This window comes from Notamacropus eugenii, chromosome 4 (genome assembly GCF_028372415.1).
Source record: "Notamacropus eugenii isolate mMacEug1 chromosome 4, mMacEug1.pri_v2, whole genome shotgun sequence".
Classification (NCBI taxonomy): Eukaryota; Metazoa; Chordata; class Mammalia; order Diprotodontia; family Macropodidae; genus Notamacropus; species Notamacropus eugenii.
In genome coordinates, this window is record NC_092875.1 from 118644606 (window position 1) to 118664134 (window position 19529).

Below are 19529 nucleotides of genomic sequence, written 5' to 3' on the forward strand. Positions count from 1 at the left end.
ACTGTACTCTATAAAGTGAAGCAGAATTGTCGTAGCTCAAAAGAAATGATGTGCGAATTCAGAGACATCTCCACTCCAAATGTCGATGTAGAATATTTGTACCCAACCCATTGTATAGCCTTCCAAGCTTGTGTTGGTCTGATCAGTCAGTCACACACACACCGTAGCTTGACTACCATATAGTGGTGTCATTTTTGTCCTCTTGGAGAATGAAGGACATCACCATCATAACATATTTATGACAAGATTCTTTTCTTTTTGTTTGTTAATTCTTCCAGTATATTTCCTGACTTTGGACTTACCCCTTGGTTTTAGCTCTACATGTTCTTGATCTGAGTTTGGGTTTAAACAATGGGCCTTTGGGCTTGACCTGTCTGGAGTTTCAGTAGAATGCTGCTGGACTTGGCTACTATGGAAAGCTCTGCTGGTTCTGACAGAACTGAAGGCTCTTGTTTGGCCTGATACTCCTGCCCTGGATATTCCTCTGCAGGTTTCAAATTGGGCTAGAAGATGGAACTGAGACCCTGCTATGCTATTTGGGTCCATTCCATAAAGCTGCCCATTGTTTCTGAACTTGCTCCTCTCTTAGTACTCAGTCTAGAGGCCCACACTTGCTATACCTGGAGTACTATCTTCTTAGGTACAAATCCCTACTGTGTATGGATTGATGACCTCAAACTGGCTAGTGAGTAACAGAGTTGCCAGTTGGCACCTGTTCTTGAACCCCACACAAGTTTAAGATCCCTCTGTGCTGATTCAACAACCTCTTCCAGTCCAGACGCATGATCTTTCCCTGTCCTGTAAAGCTCTACACAGTGGCTTCCTAGACAGATCTCGGCCTCACTGTTCACAGACTTCTGTTCCCATATGCTGACCCGGCCTGAAAAAGTGCCTCATTGTTATTTTTCCTTGAATGTCTTTGGATCAGGGTTCAGTCTGGTGTGGTTTCCAGATCTATCTTGAAGAACTTGGTGGGGAGGGGTCACTATCTTGCGTCTGCTGAGACAGACATTTTAATGCTGGCTAATTTAGGATTTTTTTTTTGCTTGACCATGCTTATTTATTATGAGGGGTTTGTTTTTATTTCTTTTGTTTTCCCAGAAGATGAGGAAGAGGTGGGAGAAAAAATACTCTATAGGTGAAAAAAAATTTCATTAAAAAAAAGGCAAGCCTGTCAAATCAATATTACACAAAAATAACTTGTTACCCTTTGATGTTTTTTCTCAGAGTTTTGCCAGTTATAATACATTTCTTGACAGTTCTTTTTGACAGTTCATTTTAAATATCCCCATTAATCTACAAAATGATGCAAACACTTTAAGCATGATCATTTGCACTTTAGAATTTGTTACAAGATTCCCCCCAACCCTACTATCTTCAGTACATGTAAGGGAGAGAAAATAAATACTTATTAATTGCAAAAAAATAAAATTTAACTTAAAATAATTTTAAAAGATACATAAAAAGAGATGATATCTGGAATAAGATCAGGCAATGGAACAAAAGATTCAGGAAGAAGAATTAACTTTATTAAGGAGCAAGGGATAACTCATCTTTTGTGATCAGAGAGAAAGGTAATGATGCAGACAAGCTTTGAGGAGTGTAATTGACATTAACTATCCTTGAAAGTGCTTTTTTAGGGAATCAGAGGCAGGGACTTGGATTTATTAACAACATTCCTCCCAATTTCTAATAATCTAATTGAACTAAAATTCAAGTCATATTGAAAGACTCAAATATGGAAGAACATTATATAGCTAATGGACTTGGGGTCATAAGCATTTTTAATGTTATCTACTTTAGGGAGAACTTAAAATAACTGCATCAAAGCAAAAACAAAAGCACTTACAAACACATTTATAAATAATCATTGAAAGTAGTGGACAGGCAGGTTCATTGTAGAAATGATTATTCAGGTGGGTTAAAAAAGCAACATTATGTGTATTGATATCCACTTCAACTTTGTACCACATTGAAGCCCTTACTTCCATTTGAACTCCAATAGCTTTCCATTACCTTAGGATTAAATAATAAACTTGTTTATCTATCATATCAACCTTTCCACAACCTGTTTGCTTCCTACCTTTCCAGGCTCCATACATGTTATGTCCCTCCCACTACTTGAGTTCATTAGACGTGACACTTTCCCTCCTATCTCTGTGTTTCTTGAGTAGCCATCTCCCATACTGGCCAAGCTCTTCCTTCTCACTTAAGCACCCCTTGGAATTCCTGTTTTCCTCAAAGACTCAGCTACAGCACATTAGTGCTATCCTGTATGTGAAGCTTTTTCTGATCCTATCATCTGTTAGTGACCTACTCCCCAAACTTAGCTGTATGTATTCTACAAGTGTACATGCCATCTTTCCCGTTAGAATGGAAGATCTTTGAAGGCAGGGGTTCTTTCACTTTTGTCTTTATATTCCCAGTGACTAGAGAGGCACTTTAAAAAAATCACTGCTGATCAATAAAAAGACTAAGTGAGTATCAGAATGTACTGTTTCAGAGCCCCTTCCCCCATTTCTAAATTCAATCAGAGATTGAATATAGGAAGATTCTCCTTTTATTTACAGGCTCTAATAGAAGAATGCATTCACTGAAACGTGACCATGCCTACATCCTTTTCTTGGATGAATTAGTAATGATGAAAAAATCCAACTCAGATAACAGCATTTTAAAGTCTATAATGCACTTTTCTTACAACCCCATTAAGTAATGAGTACAAACGTTAATATTACAGATGAGGAAATTGAGTCCCAATGACCTTGAGTGACTTGCCCAAGGCCATATACTGAGTAAGTGGCAGAGCTGGGATTTGAATGCAGATCTCCTTACTCCACTTCCCAAGGCCTTTTACACCGTACCACATGGTCCGAGGAAGTAAAAAATCATTAACACTTTCTATTTTTAAGTGAAGATACACAAAACCTAGGAAAAATTTTCAAAGGAGGATAGAAGGACTCTTGACAGTTAATCCTCACCATTTTTTTTCATTTTATGTATATATCATTTTATAAATGTAAACTTTTCCTCTCTCATTTACTGTGTGACCTTGGGTGATCACTTAACCACCCTGGGTATGTTTCCTTATTTGTAAAATCAGGCAACTGGACTACAGAGGATCTTTGAGATCCCTTATAACTCTAGAACTATGATCCTAAAAGTAATGAAAATAAGAATTTTAGATTTCAAAAAGGTCTCAGAGATCATCCAGTCCAGCCCCCTCATTTTAGAGATAAGAAAACTGAGGCTCAGCAAGAGGAAATAACTTGCCCTGGCTGCACAAGAAGTTTACAGATGTGAATGAGGGTCTTCTGACCTTCCACTCTTTCCACCACTACATAATGCTCCACTCTCTGAACAGTTTGCTCTTTTCCCACACCCTTCCTGAGCAATTTATAAAATTTCCCCTCACGTATTATTTTTACAGAGAGTCAGCTTTCATGTTTATGCAACTACTGAGCTAAATATGATTGAGAATGGACATTTAAGTATTCTTTCCTCTGACTCTGCCAAGTTCAAAATATTTGCTTGAACAAAATGCTTTTGATTTGCTATGGTAAGGGAAAAAGCTATAGCTTTTTTCTTCCTTGTGAACTCACCATGCCTTTTTCTTTCTGCTGTGTTTCGATTCAATAATTCTTCTAATGGCTTCCTCTTCATAGGTGTGTCCACATACTTTATTTTTCACTGGTTTCTTCATTTCCAACTGCAATCAAGAAGATGAGGTTTACGGGAATGATGACTAGCACCTTCTAAATTACCATTTCCAGGAGTTGGGATTTCAAGCACTAGGCTTTTTATGTTCAGTTTTTCATTTGTTTGAGGTAAGATAACAATTATTAAAGCAACCCACCAACATTGTACAATGCAAAACTGGTGGAAGCATCAATTTATTTCTAGACTTCTTGACCGACTAGCACGCAGAAAATGAGTAAGTACTTTATTTTGCCATCCTATCTTTCTATTCAATTCCCTCCACCTTCTACTCTAAGCATGAAACCAAATCACGTTTTTGATTGGGTGGGTAAGTCAGTAAGTACCTTTACTATCAAAAAATCTATTTAAAGCAAAGTACCTGAGTAATGGGGCAAATGAAGTTGGTCTGACTTTGAGTCACAATCATATCTTCATCTATTTGTTCTTCTGATTCATCATCAGTTGGGTCAACAGGGAGTCCACCTGTGGTAAAAAAAAAAATACAACCAAGGGAAATATGCCTTTTAAACTAATATTTTATTGGTTGAAAAGATACAAGTTGTTTACGGTATAGTTTAAACTAGTTATACGGTATTAAAATGTCTCTGTGGTAATAATATGGGTCATGGTTATACACAGTTCTAAGTAAAAGGAAATCTTTGAGCAAAAATGCCACTTCCCATTTATACAGTCATTTATCATTATAAAGCACTTACAGGTGTGAATGAGGGTCTTCTGACCTTCCACTCTTTCCACCACTACATAATGCTCCACTCTCTGAACAGTCTGCTCTTTTCCCACACCCTTCCTGAGCAATTTATAAAATTTCCCCTCATGTATTATTTTTATCATTTAATCCTCACTCCAACTCTGTGAGGTAAATAGAGCAAGAATTATGGTATTCATTTTATATCTGAAGAAACCAAAGTTCACTGAGGTGAAGGGACCAAAATCTCCAGGGCTGGCACTTCGTAGGGTTGAGAACTAACACCAGGTGTTCTAAAACCAAGGTCAGTGAGCCCTCTACTCCCCTACCTGGTCTCTCTCTTTTAAATGACAGGTAGAAGCATTGTTGCTTCTTTCTCTTTGATATTTGGCACCAGAAGTAGCACCAGACAAAAAAGATGAAGAGACATTCCTTCAGGGTTGATTGCAGAGAATATTTCACTGTCATGTGAAACTTCTCATTTTCTATCTTGTTAGAAGATGGGAAATCATAGGGTCATAGATCTAGTCAGTCAGTTGACCAGCATTTAATTATTAAGTACCTGCTATGTGCCAGGCACTGTGCGAAGCACTGGGAGATAGGAAGAAGGCAAAAACATAGCCTTGCCCTCAAGGAGCTCGCATTCTAATGTAGGCTATGATAATATGCAAAACATTATACAAACAAGATATACACAGTGTAAATGAGAGGTAATCTCAAAGGTAAGGCACTAGGATGGGTAAGAGTCAGAGAAAAGTCTCTGGCAGAGATCTGAGCTGAACTGTCAAAACCCTCAGAGGCTGTCTCACCCAGTCGCCTCATTTTACAGGTGAGGAAATTGATTCCTGGAGAGGTAAAGTAACTTTAACTTGCCCAAGTTTACATAGGTAGTTAACTATCAGGGACAAAATTTGAACCAAGGTCCTCTGATTCCAGAGATGACATTCTTTCTCCTCTGCCACACTGGGAAGTACAATTATAGATGAAAAACACATGCTGAGGCCAACACAATTGGCCTCAGGCATTTTTCTGAATTTCAGAGTGTTGAGGAAGCAAGCAAGGACAACTCAAATAGGATACCCACAGACAGGGAAGGATGAGTAGGGAACTTGAAAACTGTAGGTGATGACTGACATCAGTGAGCATGAAAGGAGAAGGTGAGCAAAACTGAGAATGAGGAAGAGTGGCAAGGGTGACTAATAGCTCAAGGACTGGGAGACTAAAACACAGAGGACTCTGCAACAGCTAAAGTCTCCTGGAGACAAACATTTTCTTCAGTTGAAAGCTATGTTTATTTAAAGGGATATAAAAAGAATTCTACCAACATGTTTGTCCCATTTGGAAAAAATACAAAACCAGAATGGTAATTTTCAAAACAGTGGGGAAAAAAATTATAGAAAGGCAGGAGAAAAAAATATAAAAGACAAGGCATAAACTCTGAGATTCTACAATATTTTATAAACAAATAAAAATCTGACTCTGTTCATTGTTTATTTACAATAACTCAGTGACCTCAAGACATGAAAAGAACATGAAAACATCAGAAAAACATCAAAAGGGCAGGTGGTGAGGAGAATATAGAGCCACTACTAAAATGACATAAGTCTGGGAAGCTAGAAAGGACTTCAGGGTTCTGCTAATCCAAGGTCTTCATTTTATAGATGAGGAAACAGACTCAGAGAGGGAAATAGATTTGCTCAACAAGGTCACACAATGAGTTGTTAGCTAGCTCAATTTATTACTATTCTTTCTTCTTTGGCTGGGGAAGCTTTTTGATTTGCTACTGCTTAGTAAATGGTTTCATCTAAACTAGGAATTCTTAACCTGGGACCCATGAATATGCTTTAAAAATAGGTTGATAACTACATTTCCATTTAATTGGTTTCTTTTGTAATTTCATGTAATTCATTTTATGCATTAAAAATATTATCCTGAGAAGGGTTCCAAAGGTTCCACTGGATTGCCAAAGGGGTCCATAACAAAAAAGGTTAAGACTCCTGATCTAAATAGCAAAATTGTTAATTTTCATAGAGGTCTGCTTAACCTGAAAGTAGAAAGCTGGAACAAAGTATGTATACATACATACATTTGTATACATACATACATACACACACAGCTACATACAACGATACACCCCATTCACTGGACAATTACAAATTTTAGGAAGATCACATTGAGATCTACATTTCCAGTTCAGTTCAGATTCTTGGACACAACTACATGGCAAAAGCAGGAAGTAAATATATGTCTTACAATTACAGTAGGCTGTGCAGTAATTACAAAGGAGAATCCAGACATGGTCTTGTGGTCAGAAAATGCATTTGGTCATGGCCACACACAGACCTAGTATTAGTCAGTAAGTAGTCTGTCCTCAGGCAACCTAAATTTGGCTACCACGTTAGTCAGCCCGTTGTATGAAAGCCAGGAATAAAAGTTGATTACTATGTACTTTTTCAATTAGGCATGCACACATTTTTCTAAAAGCATCTCTTTCCTGTAAATTAGTAGCATATGAAGGACATACTTTACAAATACTTGCTGCTTGGTGCAAAATGTTTATTGAACTTGTGGTCACATATAATTTTAAATCTACCACTCAAAGATGCTATATTTTAGGATAGGGAGTTACTGCTTTGTGGCTCTCAGGGTCCACTGATGTAAAAAACAAAATAATAATCACAGAATTTGAGTTTTTGAAGGAACATCAGCAGCCACCAAGGGCATTCCATACATAAAAAGATGTATCCCCTTCAGAACATACTTAACAAGTGGTTATCTTGAACACTGCCAAGAAGGGTGAATCCATCACTTCCCTAAGCAGCCTAATTCACTTTTGGACAGCTCTACTTATTTGGAAGATTTTCCTGATATCAAGCCTAAATTTATACCTTGGTAACATCTATCCATTGCTTGTGGTTTGTCCCTTCAGCTCCAAAAAGTCATATCTAATCTCTCCTCCATACAACAATCCATCAAATACCTGAAGACAGCTATCTATCATGTCTCCACTGAGTCTTAACTTCTTCCAAGCTAAATAGCTCCCACTTGCTTCATCTGGTGATCACAGATCCTGTACTTCAAGCCCTTCTCCTGGATGCCCTCTGAATATTTTCCAGTTTATTAATAGTGACCTTCTAAAACTGTGGTGCTTGGACCTGAACACAACACTTCAAATAATTTCTTCTAAGGACAGAATCCAAAGGCATTATTACTTCTCTGTTGAGGATATGTCTCTCAAATCAGCCCAAGACTGCCTTAGTTTTTGAATCAGCCACATGACATTGTTGATTCCTACTGGATTTGTAGTTCACTAAAGTCTCCAGGTCTTATTCAGGCAAACTGCTGCCTAATGATGCTTCTCTTATCTAGTAATTATGAAGTTGATTTTGGGTACCTAAGTATAAGATTTTACATTTATCCCTACAGAATTTCATCTCAGAATTAGCCCAATGCTCTAATGCAGGGGTGGAAAACCTGTGGACTGGAGGCCACATGTGGCCTTCTAGGTCCCCAAGTGCAGCCCTTTGACTGAATCCAAATTTCACAGAATAAATCCCCTTAAAAAAAGGATTTGCTCTGTAAAACTTGGACTCAAAGGGCCACATCTGAGGACCTAGAGGCTACAGGTTTCCCACCCCTGTTAAACTGTCAAGATCCTTTTGGATCATTCACTATGTGAACTAATCCTCCCACATTTGAATGAATATGCTGTTTTGCTCTTTATTCAAGTCATTCATAGCAAGGTTACACCACATGACTCTGGTGAAGCTCCCTGCTGTACTTCCCTGGAGTCTTTCTCACATGAAGGCACAGAACCATTAAACCATTCTTTCAGCAAGGCCATTGAACTAGTTTTGCATCCATCTGCTTGAATTATTATCTAATCCATATCTCTATTTTTTCCCACAAAAACAGTATGAGCTATTTTGTCAAGAACTTTGCTAGAATTTAAGCAAACTATATATAAGCAGTATCTCCCTCATCTACTAGTTTAGAAATACTGTCAAAATAGGAAATGAAGTTGGTCTGGCAAAAATCTGTCCTTTCTGGGGGGAGGGTAGGACAAAATCTGTTCTTGATGATTATCATGCTGCCCACACTCTGGCCATCATGATCTTCATGTCCCCAGAACTGAAACCTTGGATTCCACCCCTGTGACCTTAGGCCCTGAGAGGAGAACTTTAGTATCATCTTGTCTTGAAACAGTACACTTCCACATCACACCAATGAGCCCATACTCTCCTTTAACCCTGTTAAGTGTTGTCTTCACTTGTTAGAATACAGAATCTCTTTGAGGGCCGAGTCTGTATCCCCAGAATGTAGACTAGTGTGTGGCACATGTAATCACTTAATAAATGCTGACTCCTCTCTCATCATTTCTTTAATCATCTATTCCAGAATTTTTTCAGAAATCAAATTCAAGCTTACTTGCCTATAGTTGCAGAGTCTGTTCTCTTCCCTTTTTTGAAAATTGAGACAATATTTGCTCTTCTCAAATCCTGTGGCTGTATCTCCTGTTTCCCACAGTATTTCAGATTTAACTGACAGTGGCTTAACACTTGTCTGTCAGCTTTTTCAGGACTTGAGGATGCAATTCACTTGGGCTAGGTGACTTGAATTAGTCAAGGGCAGGTAGGTACTCTTTTACTATCTTTATTTATCTTGAGTATGAACTATCTGTTAATCATCTTAATAATTTAGATTCTTGAGTAAATGTTAAATAGCTTCTTACCTTAAAAATTTTCTTCTTTCCTAAAAAAAGATTCTGCAGTTTAACATATAAGTATCTTTTTCAAATTGGGGGTAATTTCTAATGAATAGTAATAACTTACATTTGTATAGCTCATTATGAAGACAAAATACTTTAGTATATTATCTCATTTGATTTTTACAGAATTTCTGTGAGATATGTAGTATCAATATTTCTACTGCTAATTTACTGACGAGGAAACTGAGACTCAGAGAGGTTAAAGGAATAAAACAGAGCCTGCAAAATATAGGCTGGGGAACGTTGGTAAACAAAACATGTAAGGAAAAAGTGGCAATCACAAAGAGCCATCATGGCTTCGACAAGAACAGATTAACCTTATTTCATTTTTGATAAGGTTACTATACTAGCAGATTAGAGGAATGTTTTACATGTAGTTTAGTTACATTTCAGTAAAACAATTGATAAAGTCTCTCATGATATTCTTGTGGACAAGATGTAGAGATATTAATTAGATGACAGGATAAAATAAGTGGATTTGGCCCTGGATGATGGCTGTACTTAAAAAATTGTCATAAGTTCAATGTCAAATTGGAAGGAGATTTGTAGTACCCCAGGAATCTGAACTGTGGCCATGTGCTGTTTAACATTTTTTATCAATGACTTGGACCAAGTCTAGATAGTTTGGAAGTTATAGCTAAAACGTGATAAAATCAAGATTGAAAAAGATCTTCACAGGCTAGAACACTGGGCTAAATCTAATAAGATGAAGTATCACAGGGATGAATCTGAACTTGTATAGTTAGGTTCAAAAAAATCAGCTTCACAAGTACAAAATGGGGGAGGCATGCCTAGAGGGTGATTCATCTGAAAAAATAAGAGATTTTAGTGTATTTCAACCTCAATATACAGCAGCAATGTGAAATGGCATGACAACCAAGAAAGCTAATGCAATCTTAGGATGTATTAGGAGAACAACATTGTCCTGCCTTGGTCAGATTATGCCTGGAGTATTGTGTTCAGTTCTGACCACCATATTTAATGAAGTACTTTTTTTAAACCAGTTATAAAAAAAAAGACTTCATTTTCATTATTTCTGATAGTTATAGATAACTTTATTGACCTGTTTGACATGGTTCTAGTGAATAAAAAATCATTTTAAGAACTGTTATCAGGGGGTGGAGCCAAGATGTCAGAGTAGAAGGACGCACCTCTGAAAGCCCTATCGCCATAGCCTATAAAATACCTGTAAAAAATGACTCTAAACAAATTCTAGAGCAGCAGAAGCCACAAAACGACAGAGTGAAAGAGATTTCCAGCCCAAGGCAGCCTGGAAGGCTGACAGGAAAGGTCCATTGCACTGGGCACAGAGCTGAGCATAGCCTGGCCTTGGCCATGTCCTGGCAGAGATAGGACTGGAGTGGGCTTCAAGGAGCCACCTGGAGCAGCTGTGATTCCCAGATTCCTCAACCCATAAATTCCTAAGGCAGCTTCAAAGGTCAGTGAGAAAGCTCCTTCACCTGTGTGAGAAGGGAGCAGCGTCTTCTTACCCTAGCCCTGGCCCCAGGTGGCCCCAGGCAGCAGCAGCTTCTATTGTTGGAATCCTGGCCTAAAAACCCTGGGAGAATTGAGTTGCTGATCTGAATCTCAGCCCTGAGGTGAGGAGGAGGAGCGCTGGCTGGCATGGTGGAGCTGGTGGAAGCTCTGGAGAGGGAAATCTACTGGCAGATCCTGGGCAGAAAAGAGTGCTTGTAGCTGCTCCCAGACTAGAGTGCAGGTCAGGAGAGGAGCAAACTCCTCTCTCTTGATTGTGCCACCTTGGAGGAACTGAGAACTTACAGGTCCCCAGAGTATATCCTCCTCTTGACAAAGAACTCCAAAGTCAAGTAACTGGCTGGGAAATGCCCAAAAAAGGGAAAAAGAATAAGACAATAAAAAAGTTACTTTCTTAGCAAGCAGGCATTTTCTTCCATTCTTTCAGATGAAGAAGAACAATGCATACCATCAGAGGAAGATATAAAAGTCAAGGCTTCTGCATCCAAAACCTCCAAAATAAATATGCAATGGTCTCAGGCCATGGAAGAGCTCAAAAAGGATTATGAAAACCAATTAAGAGAGGTGGAGGAAAAATTAGGGTGAGAAATAAGAGAGATGCAAGAAAATCATGAAAAGCAAGTAAACAGCTTGCTAAAGGAGACCCCCCCAAAATTCTGAAGAAATGAATACCTTTAAAAATAGACTAACCCAAATGGTAAAGAGGCCCAAAAAGCCAAGGATGAGAAGAATGTTTTAAAAAGTAGAATCAGTCAAATGGAAAAGGAGGTTCAAAAGCTCACTGAAGAAAATAGTTCTTTAAAAATTAGAATGGAGCAGGTGGAAGCTAATGAGTTTATGAGAAACCAAGAAATTGCAAAACAAAACCAAAAGAATGAAAAAATAGAAGACAATATGAAATATCTCATTAGAAAAACAACTGACCTGGAAAATAGATCCAGGAGAGACAATTTAAAAATTATGAGACTACCTGAAAGCCATGATCAAAAAAAGAGCCTAGACATCATCTTTCATGAAATTATCAAGAAAAACTGTCCAGATAGTCTGGAACCAGAGGGTAAAATAAATATTGAAAGAATTCACTGACCATCTCCTGAAAGAGATCCAAAAAGAAAAAGCCTAGGAATATTGTAGTTAAATTTCAGACTTCCCAGGTCAAGGAGAAAATACTGCAAGCAGTCAGAAATAATTTGAGTATTGTGGAAATACAATCAAGATAACATAGGATCTAGCAGCTTCTACATTAAGGGATCTAAGAGCTTGGAATATGATATTCTAGAAGTCAAAGGAATGACCCAGCAAAACTGAATATAACACTTCAAGGGAAAAAATGATCATTCAGTGAAATAAAGGAGTTTCAAGTATTCTTGATGAAAAGACCAGAGCTGAATAGAAAATCTGCCTTTCAAACACAAGAATCAAGAGAAGCTTGAAAAGGTAAACAGGAAAGAAAAATCATAAGGGACTTACTAAAGTTGAACTGTTTACATTTCTACATTTCAGTATTTGGGTAGTTGGAGGGATTATACAGATACACACACACACAGGGCACAGAATAAGAAGGGATGATATCTTAACAAATAAAATTAAGGGGTGAGAGAGGAATATAATGGGAGGAGAAAGGGAGAAATGGAATGGGACAAATTATCTCTCATAAAAAAGGCAAGAAAAAGCTTTTTCAATGAAGGGGAAAAGGGGGAGGTAAGAAGGAAAAAGTTAAGCTTACTGTCATCACATTTGGCTTAAGGAGGGAATAACATGCACACTCAATTTGTTCTGTGAATCTATCTTATGTTACAGGAAAGTAGGGAAGAAGGGAATAACTGGAGTGTGGGGAGAATGATAGAAGGGAGGGCAAATGAGAGGAGGGATGTAATTAGAAGTAAACACTTTTGGGGAGGGATAAGGTCAAAAGAGAGAGTAGAATAAATGGGGGGCAGGATGGGATGGAGGAAAATATAATCTTTCACAACATGACTATTATGGAAGTCTTTCACAAAACTACACATATATAGACTATATTGAACTGCTTGCCTTCTCAGTGAGGGTGGGTGTGGAGGGAGGAAGGGAGTGAAGTTGAAACTCAAAGTTTTAGGCACAAATGTTGAGAATTGTTTTTGCATGTAACTGAGAAATAAGAAATACAGGTAATGGGCTATAGAAATCTATCTTGCCCTACAAGAAAAGAGAGAAGATGGAGATAAGGGAAGAGAGGGGTGTGATAGAAGGGAAGGTAGATTGGGGGAAAGGGTAAGCAGAATGCTGGTGTTTTGGGGTGGGGGGAGGGGAGATATGGGGAGAAAATTTGGAACTCAAAATCTTGTAGAAATGAATGTTGAAAACTAAAAATAAATAAACAAATTGGAAAAAAAAAGAATTGTTATCAGTTCCTTGTAATGGAAAGTCTCAAATAGTAATTATCATCAACATCTCTCTACTGGTTATTCTTGGGAGAGTTAATGAGAGATTTTTGGGTGATTTCTTCCTTTGGAAGATAAGGAGAGAAGCAGCAAGTACGAAAAGGCCCATGAAAACCAACATTCAAAATATTGCAGATTAGAGTTCTGTCTGTAGCGCGGTAAAATGCCTTATGGTCCCTTTTGTAATCCAAAAAAATGCCCAATTTGTATATACGTGGGCTGACATGAATATCATTATGTAAATTCCAGAGGTCAAAGTCATTTCCAAACTGGAAGACTATTGGAGTATACTCAATCCAAAGCAAGAGTTGCTTCGTCTTGTTGTCTGATACTTTACAGATGTCCACTTTCCATTTTGTCTTCCCTTCCACCTCTACTTCCCAGTAGTGTTTCCCTGAGATGAAGCTCTGTGTTGTCAAGACAGCAACAGAGAAGTCTATCTTTTTGAGTTGTCAGCCAAGCCTGGGGGACACTAATATATATGACACCCTTCAAATCATCAGACAGGATAAGATGAGAATTGGAGGTTTTGGAATCCAGAGTTACCCCTGCTAGAAAGTCATTAGCATTTTGTCATGCTAAGGATGAGGATCTGGGTGAAGTAGCTCCTTGTTATTTTCCAATGTACCTTTCACATCCTGGAGAATTTCACTGAGAGGCTTCTCAAAATTGTCCTCCACATCTGACATCGCCTCTTGCAGATCATGGATCTGTTGGGACAATCTGGTTTGGTTCTCCACAAACTTTGCCAATTTATCTCTTGTATCCTGGGCCAGTCTTTGCAGATGGAGGTGTTCCTCCTCTAACAAGAGCTGATGCTTTTCCTCATACTCAGACATAACCAACTGTTTCATGGTCTTGCCTTCCAACTTAAACTGTGCTTCTCTCTCTCTCACACATTACAATTCAATTTGAAGTTCATCCTTTATTCCTCTTAAAGCCTTCCATGTCCTTTGAGGTTTCTCTTTGAGCATTTCCTCGGGCAGCTTCTCAAAATTCTTCTCTATTTCTAACATCATCACTTGCAGATTGTGCATCTGTCGGGACAGTCTGGCCTTGCTCTCCTCAGACTCTGCCAAGTTGTCTCTTACTTCCTTGTCCAGTCTTTGCAGATATAGCTGTTCTTCCTCTAACAACAACTGGTGCATTTTTTCATATTCAGATATAACTGACTCTTGGAAAGTCTGGCCCTCTGCCTTGCAGTGAAGCTCTTTCAATTTCTCATATTCCAAATCAATTTGAAATTTCTCTTTCTTTCCTTTTAAAATATTCCAGATAGATTGAAGCTTCTGCATGCGCTGACCAGCAGCCTCTTCCAAGGGAAGGACTTTGTGTTCCTTGTGGCCTGTAGTTAAAAAGCAAGACCAGCACAATAATCTCTGGTCATCTTCACAGAACAGATTCTCTGCTTTTCTGTGTTTATCACAGATGGTCAGACCGTTGATGCTCTGCAGCAAATGAGGTACAAGCAGTTTGCCAGTGATAGCCAGCTTCTGCAGTCCCTCATTGCACAAAAGGTCTCTAAATTGGATGGCTGTCCTACGCTGTGGGCAGGTTTCTGGTGTGTTGGCTTCCTCCAAACACCTGAGAAGACACTCTTGGCAGAAGCTATGGCCACACTTGACAGTCACTGGGTCGGTAAAACAGCCACAGCATATGGGGCAAGTGAGATCTACTTTGAAGTTTTCAAACAAATTTTTGGCAGCCATGTTCCTGGGTCTTGTATTCCTTTCTTCAAGTATATACAACTCAGGAAAGATTAACTCTAGCTCTTTTCTCTGAGCTCTGGCAGCAAAAACAATTATAGGACTAAGTTGTTGGGATGTTTTATACACTTCCCTGGTTTAGCCCTTCCCCTTACACTATCAGATAAAGTGTGAACTCCTGAGAAACATGTGAACTCTTAGGGCCTGATAATACTTCCAGTCTGCTTTCAGTGAGTTCTCACATATGTGAGTTCTCACATTTGTATTTATCTCTTTAAGATAGAATACTCTTTAAGTAATGGGCCATAGTATTCACAATGGTGTTCACATCCAGGCAACTCAGGCCAGAATAATCTTCTATAGGTGAAGTTTGGCCAAGCGGTCACTGGGTCCAAATTATCTCAGTTTTCTTGTATTTATTATTGACAGGAGGATTGGATAACTGGTCAGAAAGAGATTACAGGGGACCCCTGTGCTAGCACGGATCAAAGGATCTGATGCTATTTGGCAACTCCACTGCCCATGCTTAGTTCCTGGTCAAAGTTCCAGGTGGGAAAGCAATGCTTGAGGGGCTAATCTCAAGGACCCCTGGTCAAAGTTCCAGGGTAGAGAGGAGCAACTAATGTTTGCTGCTACAAGGAAGTAGGAGTCCCTCCAAAGTAAGGAGGACAATGCAGACCAGGAGACCAGTGTGACCACACCCGTTCTCAGACCACACCACCTTGGAAGCACTGAAAAACCTATTCAGAAGCTACATGAACACAACCAGAAAGTATCTTTCACACAAACAAGGACAGATCTAAATAATTGGAGAAATGATAGTTTCTCATGCATGAATCAGGCCAATACAACAAGAATGATAATTCTACACAAAATAATCTACCCATTCAGTACCATATCAGTCAAACTACCAATCATTCCATATAGCTAGGTCAAAATAAGTACTTTTCCAGAAAAAGACAGCAAGTAAACTGGGGAGGATGGAAAAAACCCACCTTACAGATCCATGGATAAGGGAAGAATCCATGACTAAATACAGGACAGAGAGGATCACAAGAAGAAAAGTGGATAATTCCAATTATATGAAACCAAATCCTCTTGCACAAACAAAACAAATATAGACAAAACTGGAAGGAAAACAGGAATTCGGCGGGGATGGGGAGAGATACCACAGCAAGTTTCACTGATAAATGTCTCATCTGCCAAATATACAAGGAACTGAGACAAATTTACAAAAACAAGAGCTATTTCTCAACTGATAACTGATCAAAGAACATGAACAGGCAGCCCTTAAAGGAGAAATCAAAGTCATCAACAGTCATATGAAAAAATGTTCTAAATCAAAATGCAAATCAAAACAACTCTGAAGTACCACCTCACACTCATCATATTGGTCAACTTCATAACAAAGGAAAATGACCTTATGAAGAACTTTGACAAGCTAGAGGTTATCCAGAGGATGACAATTAGGCTAGTGAAAGGCCTTCACTTAATTCCATATCAGATTCAGTTGAAGAAAGTAAGGATGCTTAGCTTGGAGATGATAAAACTTAGGAAGGATTAGAGTAGTGGGAGGCAAATTTAGATTCCATGAAAGAGAAAACTTATCCAAAAAATGCAGTGAGCTATTTCCAGCAATCAAAGGATCAAAAATTAGGAATAAAGAACTGGAAAGGACCTCCTAGGCCAAGTAGTGCAACACCCTCATTTTACAAATGAGGAATCTGAGGAATAGGGAGATGAAATGATTTATTCAAGGCCAGATGCAGTACTAGTTAGAGGTGGGATTTGAACCCAGGTCTTCTGATTCCACAGCCAATGGTCTTTCCACTGTACCACTAGGATGACCCCTAGCTGAATGAGTTGTAGATGATTTTTGTTCAGGTATGGGTTTGGTTTACTTGGTCCAAGAGGGCCATTTCAATGCTAAGACTCCAGGATCCTGACTTGACTCAGATGACAGGGTTCTTAAGTAGCAAAATGAGGACTGTATCTCAGATCTCCAAGGTATGGGCAGGGGGCACTATGGAGATCACTGGAATAAAAGAAATAAAGACAATGCCTTATTTTTTCATCATTGTTGTAATACTGTTTACCATCCTGTAGCTTCTCTCAATGCTTATTCTATTATTTAGTTCCTACTCGCATATTTGATCCTTCATGTAGCTTTCTTGTATTTCCCGCTGATCTTTCCTTCCTCTAAAACCCCATAACACATACTGTTATTGTCACATGGCACATAATCACATATATTCAAATGTGTTTACACAGACACTGGTATAAAAACAATTTTAAAAAAGCTAGGAAAGATCTTAAGGATCATCTACTCTAATTCTTTCACTTTACAGGAAGAAATTGTGTTCCCACAAAGTGAAGTGACTTGCCAAGATCCAATAAGGAACTAATGGCAGGATTAAGAACCTAAATCTTCTGTCTTCTAGTTTTACTTCCTTTCATCATAGCCCTGAGAGGTGTTATCCAGCCACAACTAGAACATCTCTTGTGACTCACTACCACAAGTTAACATACTCCATTTCTGAAAAGCTCTGATTGTTAATAAGGGTCTACTTTATAATGAACCTAAATCTTTTACCCATAAATCCTAGATTTCTCCTAACTCTGGAACTACATAAAACACATTGAATACTTCTTCAATATGAAAACCATTCAAATATATAGCACTTTTGCGCCCATATATACACCATCCTTCCACTCCCTGGTTTGTCGATCCCCATATGACATTGGTTCTAGGATCCTTGAGCAGTTTCCAGAACTAAGTATAATATTCCTGATGTTGTCCGTCTAATATGTGTGTCTTGTGTTGCCACTCAAAGAAATCTCCCTGAGATCAGGGAGACTTACTTTAAAATACTTTCAAAAGCTTAAATTTACCCTTCATAGTACGGTCACATAATAGATGCTCAATGAATACTTGTGAAAAAGACATTTGTAAAACACTTAGCATAGCATCTGGCACAAAGTAGGCATTTAACAACTGCTAATTTCATTTTTCCCCTTCTTCTTTGATAGAAAATTGCCCTAAATAAGAATACTTTTTAAGAGGCAAGGGCTCCAGAATTTTATACATGAAATGAGTATCATGTTTATCCCATGAAACATGAAGTTTAAATGAGCAGTCACATTTTGCTGATATTACACTACCAAAATCTCAATTTGCTATCACTTTCACTTCTATGTCTCTTTTAATATCACAACTCACAAGGTCTCTAGAATGTATTGAATGAATTTCCTCTAGGAATCAACCTTTTCCAAAATGATTTACATACTACATTATATTCTCTTAGATTCTATTTGTGCAGTTTCCTTATCATTTTAATCTTTGAATTTATATCATGCTTACATTTACTTTGAATTATTTAATTCTTTTCAAATCCTTTCCTCAGGCACCATCCCCCTGGCTGCACTTAATTTGGACCACTTTGACTTTCCCATGTTCCCAATAAGCTCATCATCTTTTCATCTGGTTAAGATCCAAATCAGCCCTATAACTCATACTTCATCAGTACTCTCTGCCTTTCTGATGAATGGGTGGGGCTACAAACTCCTCCATTTAAGTAGAGACATCAGACATCTCATTTCCCACCTGGCTGCACTCATTTTGGAGCTCTTTGAACTCTCTGGCAACACTCATTTGGGACTTCTTTGATTTCTTTTTCTGCTTTCTTTTGTGTGTTGTTTTCCTCCATTAGATTGTAAGCTCTTTAGGGTGGAAAGAGTCTTTTTCTTCTTTCATATTTGTATCCCCAAAACTTAGCACAATGCCTGGTACACAGCAGGTGCTTAATAAATGTTTATTGACCACTGACTAAATAACAACAGGCTTTTTCTTTAACAGAAAAGGCTACATGACGTTCACTAGGTAGTTAAGCAAAGTTGGAAAGAGGAGTACATGGTCTATTTTTCAGTTACACTTGTCTACCTCCCCCCCCCCCATAACACTTTAAAAAACTATGTTACATCAGAAAGTTTGGGGAAAATATAAGTTTAGCAGCCTCAGCAAAGTCTCTATCCTTGGATTTGAAAAAAATGCAACTAGATTGAATATTACTTAGCAACAGTATATTAAGAGTATTTTATACTAACATTTCCCTATGAAGTTATATGATTTAGATTAGGTTCAAGCTAAGTAAACGTAATTTTGAAACAGGGACATGTTTCTGATGTAAAGCCAAAGGATGCTGAAAAACCATAAAGATTTCACTTAAGGTATATAAACAGCATAGGAGGGGGGATACATTTAGCTTTTAATTCAATAATTAATTTTATAAAAAGAAAACCATTTAATAGTGCTCAGCAGCTTATATACCTGCTCATCCTGAACTCCCCTTTGATGAGAAAGACAAATAACAAGAAAGCAAGTAAATATAATTCATGCTTTGGGCATAAAATATTTTGAACTGGATGTTCTGGTCATGTATTAAACTCAACATGTCCAAAACTATACTCATTAGCTTTCCCCTAAACTCTCTCTTCCATCTTTTACCTTCCCTATTTCTTGATGACCATCCTTCCCAGTCGGGGGAGGTCATCATCAACTTCTTACTACCCCTCTAGTACTCCTCACCATACATAGCCATCAGCTGCCAAATCTTGTCCTTTCTACTTTCACAATAGCTCCTTCACCTAACCATTTCCCTCTATTCACACAACTAATACTTTAGTTAAGGCTCTTATCACTCTTACTTAGATTTCTGCAACAGTCTTCTAGCTGGTCTCCC

The 19529-nt window shown here is 38.3% G+C and overlaps 1 protein-coding gene across 1 annotated transcript in view; it reads right to left on the reverse strand.

Moving 5' to 3' along the window:
- NSMCE2 (NSE2 (MMS21) homolog, SMC5-SMC6 complex SUMO ligase) overlaps positions 1–19529 on the reverse strand; it is a 287807-nt gene that overhangs the window by 10649 nt on the left and 257629 nt on the right. The window contains exons 5-6 of the mRNA XM_072603092.1: positions 4076–4179; positions 3600–3706 (exon numbers count right to left, since the gene is read on the reverse strand). Of these exons, the coding sequence (XP_072459193.1) occupies positions 3600–3706; positions 4076–4179 (211 nt within the window). The remainder of the gene's footprint in view (positions 1–3599; positions 3707–4075; positions 4180–19529) is intronic.